Below are 16,558 nucleotides of genomic sequence, written 5' to 3'. Positions count from 1 at the left end.
GGGAATATGACAAATGGGCGGCTTGGGGCCTGACGAAGCAGCCATGGGTCGCGGGGTGCCCCTTCTTCCCCATGCTGTGGGTGAGGAGCCATTTCTCCTCAGGACGAGGCGTTGGGACGGGTTGCCCAGGGAGGTGGTGGCGGCACCGTCCCTGGGGGTGTTCAGGGAGGGGTTGGACGTGGTGCTTGGGGACACGGCTCAGTGGGGACACTGGTGTGGGGCTGGTGACTTTGTGGGGCTTTTTTAACACCGGCGACGCCGCCGCCGTGTCCCAGGACCCTCCCCCCCTCCCACCTCCCCCTCAGGCGCCATGAGGGGGCTCCGGAGGGGGGCGGGGCTGTGGGAGGGGGGCGGGGCTTCCCCCCACACTGCCCGCCCGCCCTGGAGGCGGCCCCAGCGGCGGGGATGACATCACCCGTTCTCCCCAAAGAGCCGCGCGCCGATTGGCGGAGGGGCCGGGCGGCGCGGCGCGGCTCACCAATGAGCGCGGGGCTCGGCGGGCAGGCCGGGCTGACGCGCTGGGCCGCAGGGGGGGGTTATTTTGCTCCGGGCCGCCGCCATTAGAGGAGGCCCGGCGGGGGCTGCCCCCCCCCCCCCCTTTACCCCCCCCTTATTCGTTCCGTCCTTTTCCCACCTTTTACCCCCCCCCTCTCCCCGGAGTGGCACCGCCCGCCGCCGCGGCCGCCCGCCGCGCTGGGAGAGACCATGGCGTGAGCGGGGGGGGGGCGGCGGGGGCGGCGGGGCGAGGTGAGGCTGAGGGGCGCTGAGGCGAGGGGAAGGGAGGGAGGGAGGGGGCTGCGGCCGGGCCGGCCCCGCGGAGCCCCCCCTGAGGCTCGGGGAGGGGGCCCGGGGGCTGTGCAGCCGCAGGCCGGGGCTGTTTCCATCCCCCGGGGGGGCTTTTTGCTGTTTTATTTAAAATTTGGCTGTTTTTTGGTGATTTCTAGTGGGTGGGGGGCGCCCCCCCCCCCCCCCTTCCCCCCCGGGTGCCTGTGGCGGCGGCGCGGGCTGCCTCAGAGCGGGATTTTATTTTATTTAATTTATTCTCGCTGCGCGCGTTGCCTCAGAATATTTTATTTTTATTTTATTTTATTCTTTTCTGCTGAGCCCCAGCCGTTTTTTTCCCCTCTCTCGTTGAAGAAAGTTCAGGGAGCGAGAAGGAGAGGGGGGGGGGGGGCCTGACCCGCGCCTCAGCGCCCCGCCGCCACCGCCACGGCCTGCGCCGGGACACGGCCCCTGAGGTGAGCCCCTGAGGGGGATTTTGGGGGGATTTGGGGGGTTATGGGGGGGGCACACGGAGCTTCCCGGCCTCACAATGGGGAAAAGTTCCCCTGGAATGGCCGGGGGGGGGCCCAGGGGCTGGGGCAGGCTCCGTGTGCCCCGCTGGGGGGGCTGTGTGTGAGCGTGGGGTGAGGGCAGGGGGGGATCTGCAGCGTGGGTGGGGGAAATGTGTGCTGAGCGCTGCCCTCACCTCCTCTCCCAGGCTTTCAGTCTTTAAAGTGTGTGTTGTTGCCAGCAGAACGCCCTAACGGGAGTTTCGAAGGGATCTGTCTCGCTTGAGGAGCAAAACCAGAAGCAAAATCCGGTGTTTTTGTCCTTGGTGACTGCAGGATAGATCTGTGATGGCAATTGTTGTTTCCCAAAGCGGTTAACTAGGGAGGAGAACACAGGTAAGCAGCAGGAAGCGTTCAGGAAGTCTCTTATTTGTCTCCTTCCTAAGCCTGTCCCGCACTGGTGTCTCAGCACACATCCATATGTAAAGATCACCTCTGACTGCAGCCCGTCAGAGCATTAAAACTTCCCTCTGGATGCATTGCACTTTGTAGGATTTGGGAAACCCGAGCTCCGTGGTGTATTCCTCTTGAAGGAAAAAGAAGTTGTTGCCTTTATTTTTTATTTTTTTTTAGGCTGCTTAAAGGAAGGCAGGCGGATGGAGATGACTGATGAGGCCGTAATCTGTTGTTGTGGAGTTGTATCCATTAGCATTTTCTCAGAAGTATAATTAAAAGTATTAATTAAATTGGAATGCTGAGCGACGTAGAAGCATCAGTGGGATTCATCGCAGAGGCATGGCTCAAATTGGAGACTAGTTAAAATTGGTCAAGGCATTTTTAGTTGTATTTAGGCTCATGTGTGGCCATTTTAATACTACGTCATTTAACGTGTAAATTCCTGGGGGGTGGGAAATACCATCCGTGTTCGGTGTGCTTTGCAGGGTAGATCCACAAATAAGTCAGAAATTGAGGTAGAAAATACTTTGCTGATTGCATGGGAAGCTGTTTTAACCCATTTGGTCAAATAAATGTGTGTTTGGGCACCCCAGTGTGCTGCCTCCTTCACGTGGCAGTGACTTTGGTGGCGAGGTTTCCCTTTGCAGTGTCAGGGATGAGATTATGTGGGACTTGAGATCAGTGCATCCCTCACCACCACGTGCCATCTTCTGTGGAGATTGGGTTAGTTTGAGCTGGTCAACGTTTGTGTCAGTGAGTAATCCTCATTTTGACCATAAGAATTACAATTCCAGTCTCTGTTACTAAAATGGAACTAAACTTCACTTTGGCAGCTGGAAATGGCTGGCTGGACCGTAACACAGTTCTTAATTTAATTTTTTTTTAAAGTAGTACTACAGATGAATAGGGGAATGAGGAAGAGTTGGAAAGAGACCTATTTATTTTTTTTAAACACAGCTCATGAAGAGCTTACTGCTTCCCCTGTCAGATGGCATAGCTCGGTAACATCAGTCCAGGAACAGGTCATTGCAGCTCCGCAGTGTCAGTTGAATGGAATTTGCTATACCGTAAAACGAAAATGTCTCAGATCTTAATCAGAAGATAGAAGCTGTTTGTAATTCAGGTATTTTCCTGGACTGTGAGACTTGTCAACTTGAGGGGGGTTTATTTGTGTTTGGGTCATCAGCTGCTGAAGCACAGGCTCTGTACGTGTGTAAGTTGATTCTTCTGGAACTTTGTTGAAATGCGAGGTTAATAATAGGACTCACCCCTTTGGTGTCTAACAGCAAATACTTCAGAGCAACAATTAGTGTGTAATAATTTGAATTATTTCCTTTTTCCTTCTTCTGTGGCACAGGCAGGTGGAAGCTCTGTAGTCAAACTGCAATTTTTTTCTACCCACCACTTTTCAACCCCCCCCCTTTTTTCTTTTTATTTTCTGTGCCACCGTCCCATTTGGCAAAAACTTGTTTCGGTGCAGACCAGAGAGGAAGAGGTCTGGAGGGAGTGGAGTAGGGGATGAGTGAAGTTTAAAGAACCCTCTTCAAGAGGGGTTGACCTTGGCTCGAGAAGGAAGAAGCAGTTGTAGGTTTTATTTATTTTTAATCAAAGAACATGGGAAGTGTAATGTGCTGGGACGAGTGGAGGAGTTCCTGGTGTGTGCAGAGCATCTTGTCTACAAAACAGACAAGTTTGCAGCTCTCTGCTTCTTCTCCTACACAGCAGGCATAAATAAGCTGGCTTTTTTTTTTCTTTTGGTTTATTGAGTGTAAACTGACATATCTGCCCTGCTTGTTGGGACAAGGATAACAAAAGCTGGTACTTCTGAGACGAATGCTGGAGAAGGCACAGAATTTACATCTGTCTTTAAGGCTTAACTCAAAACTGAGCCGAAAACCCTTGGAAGAAATGAGGGCTGGGTACAGACTGGGTACCGGGTGTGAAACTCCCGTTTCAGGGGGCTGCAGGGCTGGGCCTGTTGTGAGCGAGAAGAGCAGTGCTTCCTGAAACAGGCACCGGGGAGTGAAGAGGCCAGAACTCCCCCTGCGATGCTAGCAGGCAGCGTGCAGTGACATTTATGTGGGTTGTGCTTGCCATTGTTTTGTCAGCGAATCCTAAGGCTTAGGAATCCTCTCTTCTGGTTCTTTGGTTCGATTTTGCATCTGTTCTTGAGTGGCTTCCAATGAAACAGAAAGGTCTGAGTTGATGGGGAGCTCAGAGATTTTGAGAAACCTTGAAGTCTTGTTGGGGCTTCGCCAGTTTCTTTTCAAGATCTAGAACATGAAAACTGTCCCTGCCATGGTTTACGTGACTCTGGAAAGAAAAATAAGCGTGAGTGCTCTGTTTTGTTTTCAGCAGCTTAGAACTACTGCCGTCGAGTAGTCATCTAGCGGCTTTGTGAAGTTGCACGTACTTTTTTTAGGTACATTCATTTGAAAACGTGAACCTTTTGGGCCGTGGTCGGTTGGGTTCTGGGGAGAGAAATGACTCATAGGTCTGATAAGTGAGAATAATTCTAAAAAACAAAAACCGGTGAGGGTGACTGTGGGTTCATGAGAGAATCTCTTGTGGTTAGAAGGATCGTAAGTGCGTTAATGCTGACTTCTTCCAGACGGACGGGCTTGGAAGTATTTCTCATCTCCATTCTTCTCCCTGTTTTCCAAGGGTGGAGAGTGTCTGTGCAGGGAGCTGGGGCCTGGGTGTTTTTCTGGAGCAGCTTCCACCTGCAGGTCTGGGTCGTGTGTGATTTCACGGGCTGGGGAGTATTGATGGGCTCGTTGTCATGCCAGGCCTCCAGGTTTTCTTTCAGACTGCTGAGGGAATCAGGGTTGGTTTGTAGAGGTGTCTCAGCAGCATCTGGTTGTCATTTAGGTGCCTGCTGCCAGATGGGCCTGGGGGCTTTGGTTTTGGCTACGGAGGCTTCCCCTTCCCCTGTGCTCATCAAGAAGCTGACTTGTATCATGCTGAAGCACTGGGAAGGCCCCCTGGGCTGTTTACCTATTTTTGACCTCTGCAGCTTGGCAGGGATAAAAATAATTGTCACCTTGCGGGCTGTGAAGGATTTACTTGGGGAAGGCTGCTGAGAATTATCTCCGGCAGCGAGTTACTCCCACCCTCACCTCCCACTCCCCGAAAGCAGGGGGCTTTGGGGCTCTGCCTCTGAAATTTTGCAGCAGCTGAATATCTTCCTTGATTTGTTTGAGCAAAAAAAGGATTGCTAATGCTTAATAACAACATCTGACTTCCTTTTAAAGTTTGATGCGTGCTGTGATGTTAGAACTCTTTGGTCTTCCTCTGACACCTTGCAGTCTAGCCAATATCTTAAGAGGAGCTGGATAAAACAGCGAGCGCGGCTTGTGTGCTTTTTTGTGCTAGAACTTGAAGCCTTAAAAAATAGCCCAATTGCAAATGCGTGTACCAAAGACAGTCCCTGGCTGTATGTGAGAGTGGCTTGCCATTAATTAGGAGGAAGCTACACAATGGCTGATGCTGAGAGCGCGTTTCCTTCTCTCATTTGGAGGCAGATGGTTTTTCTCCGCCAAATGGTGAATGTCTGCATCTAGCCATGATCTAATTTATGGTCAGCCACTATTAGGGAGGTCCAGAGGATAATTACTAGAACTGAATGTCAGAAGTACAAATTTTAATAGAGTATTCCTCGGTTGCTGGACAGGTTTAAGTGTCTTTGAGTTTTGATGTCTGACTCCGCAGCGTGTTTTTGTTCGGAGCGTGACATCTGCTTTTCCTCATCTTGTGCAGGGGTGGCTGAGATCTAAACAAAAAAACGAGCCTCATGTTTTAGGCGTATAGTCTAAACACAGATAAACCAGCTTTCTGTATTCGACCTCACTTTTTAGAAAGAAGCCTCTTGTTCAGCTTGTGCGTCGTCAGATGCAAGCATTGTAAAGCAACAATTTTTAAGACTGCCTTTTTTTTATCACGGATATTTGTTGTATTTGTACATCTTGGGTCCATATTCAGCTGCCGCCTGTTCGTGGTGATGGGATGCTTTAAATGCCGATGGCTGCATTTCCGTGAGTTTTCTGTTGGAGCTCATTATTTTGAGTCTGCTTGCTTGGTTTTGATTAGTGTGACGGGGGAGATGCCGTGTGTTATGTAACCGTTGAGCTGCTTACTCGCCTTTCACCAAATGGTATTGGTTTCTGAGTAAGAGTTGTATTTAGTCCCTCCTAATGTGTGGCAACATCTCATTTAAAAGGTTGTTAACTGAGATTTAAAAAAAAGAAACCAGAAATGCACGCGTGCATTGCCCCAAACCACCACCAAAACCAAGCAAAGCAAGATGTAACTCCTGGAACGTGAGAGCGCTGAGTTGAGGCACTGCTCCTGTCTCTTAGAGCTTGTTTTCAGCAGTGAGTGCTTTCCTAGCATTTAGTCACAAATTTATCAGAGGGATGCCTGCTCTGACCCACTGGAGTTCAGTAACAAATGCAATGGGAACGTTTACTCTGTAAACCCTACAGCAGGGTTAACTGCACAGCCCAGGAGCACAAAGTGCTTTGGGGGTAAACCTCAATAAAAAAGTAAGAAGAGCGAGTGCGTGGCGTTGTCACACATCTGTTAGGGCTGGCACAGCGTTCCTGTGCCTGCAGAAGAGCCTGTGTGTAGCTGGGTTTACATCTGAACCTAAAGTTCCCTTTCCCCTTCTGTGTTTCAGCAGCCTCTGCAGATCGGTAATTTCCCAGCTGTCTGACTTCTTACTGCATTTGCAGGAGGAGGCGTCACCTCACGCTAAATTCTCTTGCTTACGGGGAGTTGGGCTTCAAGGTTTATTTGAAATGGCAAGAGTTGGATGGGAAGTGTGCCTAGAATACTGAAAAGATGCAGCGAAGTTGGAGTGATTTTTTTCTGAATACGGTAAATGTCTAATAAAGTAGGCTTGAGGTGTTTGTCAATGAGACATGAATCTGACCAAACACTGCGTTTGTTTTGATGTAGCTGTAAGTGAAGCTTGTCTGTTCACCAAGCAAATGCTGACCTAAACGTTTTCATGAAGTCACAGCGTTTCAGAACTTGTTTTGGTCAAAAGAGCTGCGTTTCTGGTAGCAGGTTTGTTTGCATGAGGTCACGTCTTCTGCATTGCAACCGCGTGCTTGTAGGAGAAGATGAAAAGGGGTGAGGCTGAGGTCATAGCTCAGGTCTGCAGGTCAGAATATTTGGTGACAGCATAGTCTACAAAAACTGAAGAAAAATGAGTTTTAATATGCTAAATTGTAAATAGTTACTCAGTTATAACCCAAGCATTTTCTTTTTTCCCCCCACCACTGATGTGCTTTACAGATGGCATCACTTAAGTGGCGAGGATTTGGTGTTGCTCAACAGAAGTGAGGTTTGTGCCCGTTGTGCCTCGCTGATGCCTCTGAAGACAGCGGCGTTCCTCCTCCTCCGGGGGCGACCGAGTAGCTCCAGTGCTTGGAGAGCTGGGGCTGTCCCTGCGTGCTCCCAAAGCGGTGCCCTCGTGGGGACGAGGATGGGAGCAGTCTGTAGGGTGCCTGAGCCCCTGCCTCGTGCTTTGTGGCTGGCATCGTGCTGGGGGAGCTGCAGGCCAGGTCCTGCTGCCTGTGCCATGGCTGGCCAGTGCGTGTTCTGTGCAAGGCTTTTTTTTTTCCTTTTAGCTGATGTGTTTGGGACAATGTCCTTTCTTTTTTTAAAGAGCTGCCCTAACAGCCAGAACAAACCATGCTTACCTATTGCAGTCCTTGTTCCGAGCGTATCCAGCCTGATACAGAAAATGCTTCTGCATTTGTGACTTTGCAGTAATTCTTTTGTTCTTTGGTATAATATATAGTCATTGCCTTGATTGCTGAGCTTCCAGGTTCAATACTGATCTCATTTGGTTAGCCTGTTGGCAAGGTCATTTTTTTTTTTTAAATGTAATTTTGCAGGGACTACAACGGCACCTATTGTTCCTTCCTTTAAGCTATAGAAGCTCAGGCAGGTTCAGAGGTTTTTTTCTTTCTAATATAGTGATCTGTTGAGCTTCAATTTACATGTTTGAAAAAGGAACATATTGTCTTCTTGATTGAAGCTTATGTACAGCTGTGTTTAATCCTCCAGACCTTCCTCCTGGCTGCATTTAAAAAAAAAATTGGCAAGTTTTTTTGTTCGAAGAGGCCTTTGGTACAGGTTGCTGCGGGCTTTGAGAAGATTCCCCTGCTGGAGCGCACAACGGAGCAGCAGTGTTTGTGAATGTCCTGTTGTAAGTCAGAACCACCGGGTCCTTTCCCCTTGTGAGCAGCTGGCTCAAATTCGTCGTGTGCCCCTCGGTGTGCTCTGTGGCTGTACACGACAAAGCCAGGCGCAGCTGTCGGAGTTCAGACCGACACGTTTTGTCATAACCACGTGTGATGATGGCCCAGGTATTTGGCTTTAGCATGTTTGCCCTCGACAGCTTTAACCGGATTTATACACAGATAAGATCTCAACTTCAGCTTTCTAGGAACTATGACAATTTTTTTTTTTTTACAGGTAAATGAAAAAGAACTTGAGGCAGTGACGTAAAAGGGGGAGTGTTTCTCTAAGTGTGTCAGACTGTGCGGTGTTAATCACAGGCAGTTCTTCTGAGGGCTTTGTCCATCCCCTGTTAGCACATATTTATGTACAAACTTCACAGCAACATTATCCAGCTGTTAGTCAACAACGACAGCTGTCAGTGAGGCTCTTTCTCAGCAGACCTGCATTCAAACGCCACGTTTCAGAGCGCACAAAGAATCCTGTCAGCGAAAGTGCCCTTTGATCTCTTGCTTAGACTTGCAGCCCTGCTTCTGCCCGCTCCTTCTTGTGGTTGATGTGTGGAAGGTGTTACATCTGCACTAGTAAGCTGTTGAGTTACTAGATTCGGCGTTGGATTGGAGGAGTGGTGTGTGTGTGTGTGTGGTTTCCCAAACAAGTTGCTTCACGGAGCTCTGAAACCAAAATAAACGCAGGTTTGCTTTTAGGAGTGTAACGGCAGCTCCGTTGGCGTGGGGCTGCTCGGTGCGTTTTACCTGTAAGTGCAGAGCAAGGCTAGCTTTCTGTGGAAGTCATCACCAGGAGCAAAACGAGCGCAGGTGGGAGCACTGATCTGTTGGTACGGTCACACAGGGCTTCTGCCAGCAGCACTGGGCTCTGACGAGCCCCCCAGCGAGGAGCCTGTGGTGCAGGCAGGGCTCACGGGGCCGGCCGGTGGGCAGGGGCTCTGTCATCTGTGGCACGGGGTCCTGCTTCGGTCCCTGTCTGAGCCAGAGGAGAATTTACTTCTGGATGCCATGAATAGTTGACTTATGTCATGGAGATACAGGTCCATCCTGCCTTAATGTGTTTTTAAGACTTGACTTTTTTTTTTTCCAGTTCCTGCATGCCACTTTGTGTTGTCCCATACACTTAAAACAGGAGCGTTCTTGAAACAAAGCAAAATTTTCTGATTGTTTCTTAAAAGTGACCTTTTCTGACTGGCCTTATTTAATAAAAAGGCAGTCTGTCAGTGCTGTGAGTTTTTTGTTTGCCATTTGATTTAATAATAATTTAATGTTGTCCTCTTTAATGTACTGAACTATTCCAGTAGTCTGTCCAGAATGCATTTAGCACGCTTCCTGTATACTGATCAATTGGTACTTGCTTGGAGTTCTGCAGGTTTTAATTTCTTGCCTGCTCGTGCTTTTCGGACATCGAGGCACACACCTGCGCCTCTCGGCCACTGCTGCGCTCCCTCTGTGCCAGAGGAGGTGCTGCATGATTCGACTCCTCCGTGCAGAATCCAAAGCAGCGAGTTTACTTGAAGACAGAGTGGTGAAGAAGTCATTCTGAAAAAATGTGCCAGTGTTGGAACCGCGTGGTGCCTGCCGGCCATGAGTAACAGGAATAAATCCGATGGCGCTGGTGGTCTTGGCATGGGCGTGCTGCTGGGGCTCACCCAGATGGAAACCCAAAAAACTGCTGCATGGAAGTGCTGTGTCTTTCTTCAAAGTGCTCTAGTGCAGGTGCACCGACAGCATGCTGCTTCATACTCATTTCTGAAAAGCGCCTTCAGCCGTCTTTAGAACCATAAAACATTCCTGTCTCTGAGCTTTGTTGCTCATACAGACATTAAACTTACTTAAGAAACGTTAAAGTCATTAACAAGTGTGTTCCACGAACGGTGGTGGTGGGGAAACCCTTGACCAAATGGATTAGGTAAATCTGTCATTAAGCACGCTCACGTTTTGGAACTGCTTTGGCAAAGCCTTTATTTCTTTTCTGGAATAGAGAAACACACATTTCTTTTTCCTACAAGTTTCTGAGAAGTCTTTTAAGGCATTGACCTCGTGTTCTCGTTACATGACCCTTACCCTTGTACAGATATGGGGACCCCAGTATGACCTTGCTCCTCCTTTTTTCATTTTTCTTTTCCCCTCTTAGAGTGGGCCTGAATTTTTCTGAGCAAGTCACGGAGGGGAAGCAGTAGGAAGCCGAGCTGCCTTCGCAGCACATTCCCTAGCCTGACACAGTTTTATAATGTATGGGTGGGAGGGGAGTGCTCTGCAGGCAGCTCAAACAAGTCATGGTAGAGCCCAAGCTTTCTGGAAAAAGCTCTGTGGGTTCCTGACTGCTCGCCTGCCTTCCTGCGCCAGAAATATGGGTTGAGAAAAGGCTCGGCCTGTCCTCTCCTGGCCACGCGATGCCACCTGATCTGGTGCACAGAGCAGGGCTGAGCTGCTGGAAAAAACTGCTGCCTGCTGGGATCCACAGAAGGGAGGCAGCGAGAAGAATAGTTGGGGGAAAAGGGCACCCCTGTGGCTTTCCGTGGCAGCCTGAGGCTGATAAATCAGAGCGGCCGTTTAAGGTCAGGGTGTTGGTGAAGGCATCGCCGTGAAGACTGGGCTCACGTGTAAAGCATCCCCTAATGGGAGAAAGGTGTAAACTGGGGTTTAGTCTGTCCAGATCAGGATTTGATCCTGATTTGCAGCTTCTCTTAAGGTTTTGTGGTACTGGATTCTGGGTGTTTTTATTAACCCAGAGAGTTTGGGTGTGATGAACGTGAGAGCTGTCAGTCAGCTGATAAGACAAGCTTTTTTTTTTTTTTTTTTGAACAGCTCTGTGTGCACCATAATAAGATATAAATGAGGGCTATATGTCGGGAAACAATGCTATAATAAGAGGAGCTAGAATGTGTACTTTTTTTCTACTTATCCTTTATCTGCCTGCCTTAGTCTTTACCCCATTTGACCTCTATACCAACTGGCAGCAATTGAGAATTTTTTCCTTCCCATCCTCAGTTTCAGTTTCCACTGAGTGCTCAGGGATGTTTTGGGGTGACTTTGATGTTGCTTGCATTGAGTTCTCAACTGATTGCTCGTGTTCTTTTCAAACATTGATTTATTTTAGCCGGTCTGTATGTTAGTATTAGCAGGCCATGGCTGAGTTTAAACACGTAAATTGTGATCAGAGTAGGTGTGGCATTTAATAATTAACTTTCTGGTTACTCAGGTCCAGGAGGAAACCTATAATGAGTCTGTTTTCATTTTGTTTACAGGAATAGTTATCTGCTTAGTGTCATCCTTCGTCTTTGGCAATCTGAGGAAAAGGTCTGAGCCAGCATGAAGACGGACTCTCCTCTTCATTAGAGAAAAAGTGAGTTGGAATGGGATTGAAATCTGGATTGTAGAATGGGAGCACTGCGTTGGCTGCTCAGCACGCACCGCTCGAGCTTGCTTGTGAGTGTTCCTTTAACCTCACAACACATCTGCTGTGAGTGGTGTGGAATCAAGGCCTGGTCTTGGTTAAGCCTGTGTTTAAAAAAAGTCAAGCGTGTGCCTTTTTTTGTAAACTCCTACAGCTTGCTGATCCAAAAGAACTGCTTACTGGTATAACTGCCTACCTGGTACTCTTCCGTCCAGTCCTGTGATGACTTGCTGTGCGCATCTTAGCCTTTGTGTCATTTTTTCCTGTATTGCTGCATTCATATCGAGTTTTATTTCAGTAGTTTAATGCTTGTGACCTGTTTCTGCAGCCTTACTGGCCTCTGTTCCACTATTAATATCTCTTTAATATCTAATTAATGTCCACGCTTAATATCTCTTTTCTGAATATTTCTGGAAGCCTCTGTCCAAACTTAACAAATTCCTGAAATGAGGGACTGAATTTTCTTTTCCACAGTAGGAAATCCCAAATTCGGCTTCTAAGTGGCTCGAGCATTAGTCATTTAGCTCAAGTTTTGCCCTTCTCACAGCCCCTACACAGCGTCCTAATACTCTCAAGAAGATCAAGGTTGTCCCCTCGCCTGGCTTAACTTTCATGCTTTTTGGTGCAGCCCACATCAAGTGGGTTACACTTCATCTTTTGAGATTGTTTTTGGAAGCAGAGCTCGTGTGCAATTAGGTACTAACGATGCCTTCTGATCGTTTAGCTTTCTGCCTGACGCAGTTCATTTCAAGAAGTGCACGATGACAGAGCGTGGAATTAAATGGGCTTGTGAGTATTGTACGTACGAAAATTGGCCATCTGCAATCAAATGCACCATGTGTCGTGCTCAGAGACCTAGTGGAACAATTATCACGGAAGATCCATTTAAAAGTGGCTCGAGTGATATTGGTCGAGACTGGGACCCTACAAGCACCGAAGGAGGGAGTAGCCCTTTGATATGTCCAGATTCTAGTGCAAGACCGAGGGTTAAATCATCGTACAGTATGGAAAGTGCAAATAAATGGTCGTGCCACATGTGCACGTACTTGAACTGGCCCAGAGCGATCAGATGTACTCAGTGCTTGTCTCAACGTAGGACCAGGAGTCCCACGGAGTCCCCTCAGTCTTCAGGGTCTGGTTCAAGACCGGTTCCTTTTTCTGTTGACCCGTGCGAGGAGTATAATGACAGGAATAAACTGAACACAAGGGCTCAGCACTGGACTTGTTCTGTTTGTACATACGAAAACTGGGCGAAGGCCAGGAAATGCGTTGTGTGTGATCATCCCAGACCTAACAACATCGAAGCAATAGAACTGGCAGACACCGACGAGGCTTCTTCAATCATAAACGAGCAAGACAGAGCTCGGTGGAGGGGGAGCTGTAGTAGTGGGAATAGCCAAAGAAGATCTCCACCTACAACCAAACGCGAATCCGACGTGAAAATGGACTTCCAAAGAATCGAACTGGCCGGAGCTGTTGGCAGCAAGGAAGAGCTTGAAGTTGACTTCAAAAAGCTAAAGCAAATAAAAAATAGAATGAAAAAGACTGACTGGCTGTTTCTAAACGCTTGCGTGGGTAAGTTGTTCATTGCTACCTTCTGCTGTTAGCCTAGCGGTTGGGTGTTTGGGGAGAGTGAGGATTTAAGAGTAAACTTGGCATTGGGTTTTGAAACAGTTTTGTTAATATCTGCCTTTTAATTTTTAAGAGTAAACCTGAAATAACACCTGCTGATGGAGGGTGCAGAGTTCATCCAGAAGCTGAGCAGGGTTAGATGTTTTGCAGCTATGTGTGGGCGGTTTTGCCCTTTTGTTGGAATAAATATCCTCATACCAAAATGCTGTTGTTCTGCTGTGTAGTCCAAAAGTAGAGAAAACTACAAAACCAATCTAGAGAACGCTGTAGTACATACAGTATTGTATTTAAAAGGGAAAAAAACCTTTACTGGGTATTTGAAATCACTCTTCTCTTTGCAAGCTACGCTAGTAGAAGCAGCAGCTGCAGCTTGGGAGTATTTGTAAACAGTGTAGAGCTCACAACAGTACAAGATGCTCTGTCAGATGTTAAAAATAACACCAAAATATGTAGCTCCAAGAAACTGCATGTGTAATACTGACCTTGACAGTAATAATGTTGTGTTAATACAGATACTGTGGTGTAAATGTTTACAGGCTTTCTGAAAGTATTTTTCTAGGCAACTGCTTCAAAAAATTCAAATGCAATTTTGTTTTATGTTGTAGTGCGTTCCTAAGGAGATTCTGGATAATTCTCCCAGTGCTGTTAAAGAGCAGAGACATGTGAGAGCAGGGTTTTCTCCAGTTATTGACCTTGTGAGTTAACTTTTGTGCTGTAACTTCCCAGAAGCAGATACCTCTTGCCCCAGCATACCCGCGGATTAAACACTTGAAATCCGCCACTATTTTTAGTGTAAAACACTTCATTTGGAACTGTAGCATTGCTGGTATGTCTCGTGCTGTTCCGCAGGGTTTCATGAAGTCACTTCATAGCTTTTTGGTTTTTTTTTGGTTGCGTAAGTAGCTTCAGACACACTTCATTTGGGGAAAATAGCGAGGTTTCCTGGTACCTTAAGCTTCTGACATGTTAGCAGACACCCAGAGCCTTTTTCTTCTGAAGTGAAGCAACTGAAATTCTGTGTGACACTTTACAAGTTACTAAATACCCGAGATCAATTGGTGGAGGTCATTCCTGTGGCTGCCAAGCACCTCTCTTGAATTCTAATAGCGGTTGTATTCCATATCAGGGCTTTTTTCCCCTCTGCTTCTTCAATAGTGATTTTTTTTGGATATTCCAGTGTTAACTGAAAATATCTTGCCTTTTCAGACTTAATGCGGGCATGGTGGTAATCCTCTATTTCAGATTGTGAACCTATCTATGTTTAAAGTTGCTTGTGCTGATAAGTTTGCATGTGAAATTTAAAACTGTATAAATTCTGTAAGGCAATAGCAAGTTGGTTCTCCTCAAATGAAAGTAGTTTGAAGGTATCTCGGAGGTGTCCTGGTAACTTGGTGAGAAAGCTGTGGTTCAGGTGGAGCTGTGTGCGCTGAATCTCACGACTGTTCTGCTGAAAGAGTTCGTGGATTCCTCTCTGTAACTTAAATTTACTCTACTTTAAGTTAGAAAAGGAAAAAAAGGCAACCAAAGCTGTTAACAATGAGTCCTTAATTTCAGTATTTCGTTTTGCTGGCAGCAGGAGTTACCTTAGAAAGGACCACTTACAGCTTCGCAGCATCTTGTGTGCTGGGCTCTCTGGATGCTTTGCAGAGCACGTCTGTGTGGGAGGGTTGCACCAGCTCAGTAATTCGAAGAGCAGCGAGCCACAGTCGTGCTGGTTGGTTTGTTGTCTTGGTCCGATGTGTTTAAAACAACTCGAATCTTGCTTGGACAGTTTGGCCTGAAGCACATGTTCCTACCAGCCAAATCAACCGAGTTATTGTGGCTTAATAACTTATTGTTTGCCAGCCAGCTGGGGAGCTGCTGTGAATTTTGAGCTGAGCTGAATGCTTGTCAGTTTTTAGGCAAACACAGTTGCAAAATAGTATTAGGACGGTCTCAGCCCCAGTACCTGTAGAGGTTGGGGTGTGGTGCTTCAGGGCTGGCCTCGCAGTGGCACTGGCAGAGTGTGGGTGCTGCAGGGCACTTCTGGGGGTTTTCGGGGTGCGTGGTTCACTCCTGAGCTTGAACTGTAGCTCACAGGTTGAGGGTAAGCTGTATTTCTTCTCCTTTTCCATTCTCTTCTGCTCCTGCATCTGAACTGCTGCAGAAGTGCTTTGCTTTCCCAGCTGAGGTCAGTAAGGTGGCTTCCATCGTGGGCCAGGCTTTCTGCTGCAGATGGCGTCTCCAAAATCAACGCGGCGTGCGTTCCTCCTCTGTGTCTGAGAGAAACAACGAGGAGTATGTTTCCTAAACAAACCCCAAATATTTGGAGCAATCTGTAATGAATCTTGTTTTGCCGTGCGTCCTTAAAAGGACTGCGTGCACATTCCTGATATTCCAGCGTGTGCCTGCTTAGCTTTGCCTTTGTCAACTTTCTTATTTTTTTCCCGTCCCTCTCTCATATTTTCGGAGGCAGTGCCAGGTGTCTTACCCAAGCATCCACCAGCCTAGTGGGGAAGGAGAGAGCAGCCTGGAGGGCCCGATGTCCCTGCTCCCAGCTGGCACTGCCACCCAGGTGGTGCTCCAAGCTGCTCCTTGCTGTCCTCCTCCTGTGTGTGTTTGGTGCAGGGCGCCTGGAAAGCAGTGCTGCTGATGCAAACCAAGCTTGCTAAGTTGGACTGAGGGCTGTTTCAGTGGGGGGCGGTTCTTGGGTTGCTGGTTAGCAAACCCAGAGCAGTTTCCTCGTCCCCTGAACCCTGCTGGGGGTTTGTCAGAGCCGTAATGAGGGAGTGGGAAGCGTATGGGTGGAAACAAGTGCAGGGAAGGCCGTGTGTGACTCCTTCCTGGGGTCACTTCAGGCTCTCCTGACGTGTCTGGGGGAAGTGAGCGTGAGTCAGTCACCCACAGGTGATTAACCAGGGCCAGCACAGCAGGGAATTTTTCCTTTGGCCTCTTGACTCTTTCTTTTAAAGGCTCAGTGATGTTTTATGCTAAAGATACCTGAGCAATGATCAAGAATGGTCATTTGCCCTGGAAACAACCAATAGCTAACTTTAAAAAATCATTCATACTTCTCTGTTCTGCCTCTGTTTAGGGTACAATTGTGCAAGCAAGTGCTCGGCCGTCAGTGCAGCTGGGGGTTGGATACATCTGACAGACAGCAGGGTACAGGGAGCTCCTCCAGCAGGCCTTCACGTGTGCTGTGCTCTGCCTTGTGATAACGTGCTGGGAACACGCTGTGTGGGTAACGTGTAGGTGCAGGGGCTGCTTGCATGGAAAGGAGAACATCAGGCACTGGTTGGCATCCAGGCTGAGGTAGCTGCCTTCTTGGAAGCGGCCTATTTTTAAGTAGATGCAAGTTGCAGAGCTTGAGGAGCTAAGAAATGCAACGGGTTCATTGATTCAAAAAGCTCCCATTTTCATGTTGTTGTTCAGGTATTTTATCTGACCCCAAAGCCTTGTTCACGCTTTTCCATTAATTTAGCAGCAAGGCTGTATTTATTCAAGCAGGTATGGTGGGGATTTTCCTTGTCTTTACGTTGGTTTATTTCATTTCAGCT

General features: G+C 47.9%; 1 protein-coding gene across 3 annotated transcripts in view; it reads left to right on the top strand.

The window, feature by feature from the left end:
* Positions 1 to 662: 662 nt before the first annotated feature.
* ZRANB1 (zinc finger RANBP2-type containing 1) overlaps positions 663 to 16,558 on the top strand; it is a 34,216-nt gene continuing 18,320 nt past the window's right edge. The window contains exons 1-4 of one of the 3 annotated variants that reach the window (XM_082765442.1): positions 969 to 1,238; positions 1,517 to 1,667; positions 11,239 to 11,336; positions 12,112 to 12,962. In XM_082765442.1, the coding sequence (XP_082621568.1) occupies positions 12,149 to 12,962 (814 nt within the window). In that variant the 5' untranslated portion in view covers positions 969 to 1,238; positions 1,517 to 1,667; positions 11,239 to 11,336; positions 12,112 to 12,148. Of the gene's footprint in view, positions 748 to 968; positions 1,239 to 1,516; positions 1,668 to 11,238; positions 11,337 to 12,111; positions 12,963 to 16,558 lie in introns of those variants that run through there. The other 2 variants (XM_082765443.1, XM_082765441.1) reach the window with 2 other exon arrangements.

This window comes from Aythya marila (genome assembly GCF_965140915.1).
Source record: "Aythya marila genome assembly, chromosome: 7".
Lineage (NCBI taxonomy): Eukaryota > Metazoa > Chordata > Aves > Anseriformes > Anatidae > Aythya > Aythya marila.
Note: the sequence above shows the minus strand (reverse complement) of the source record. Positions and strands in the feature narration are given on the sequence as shown.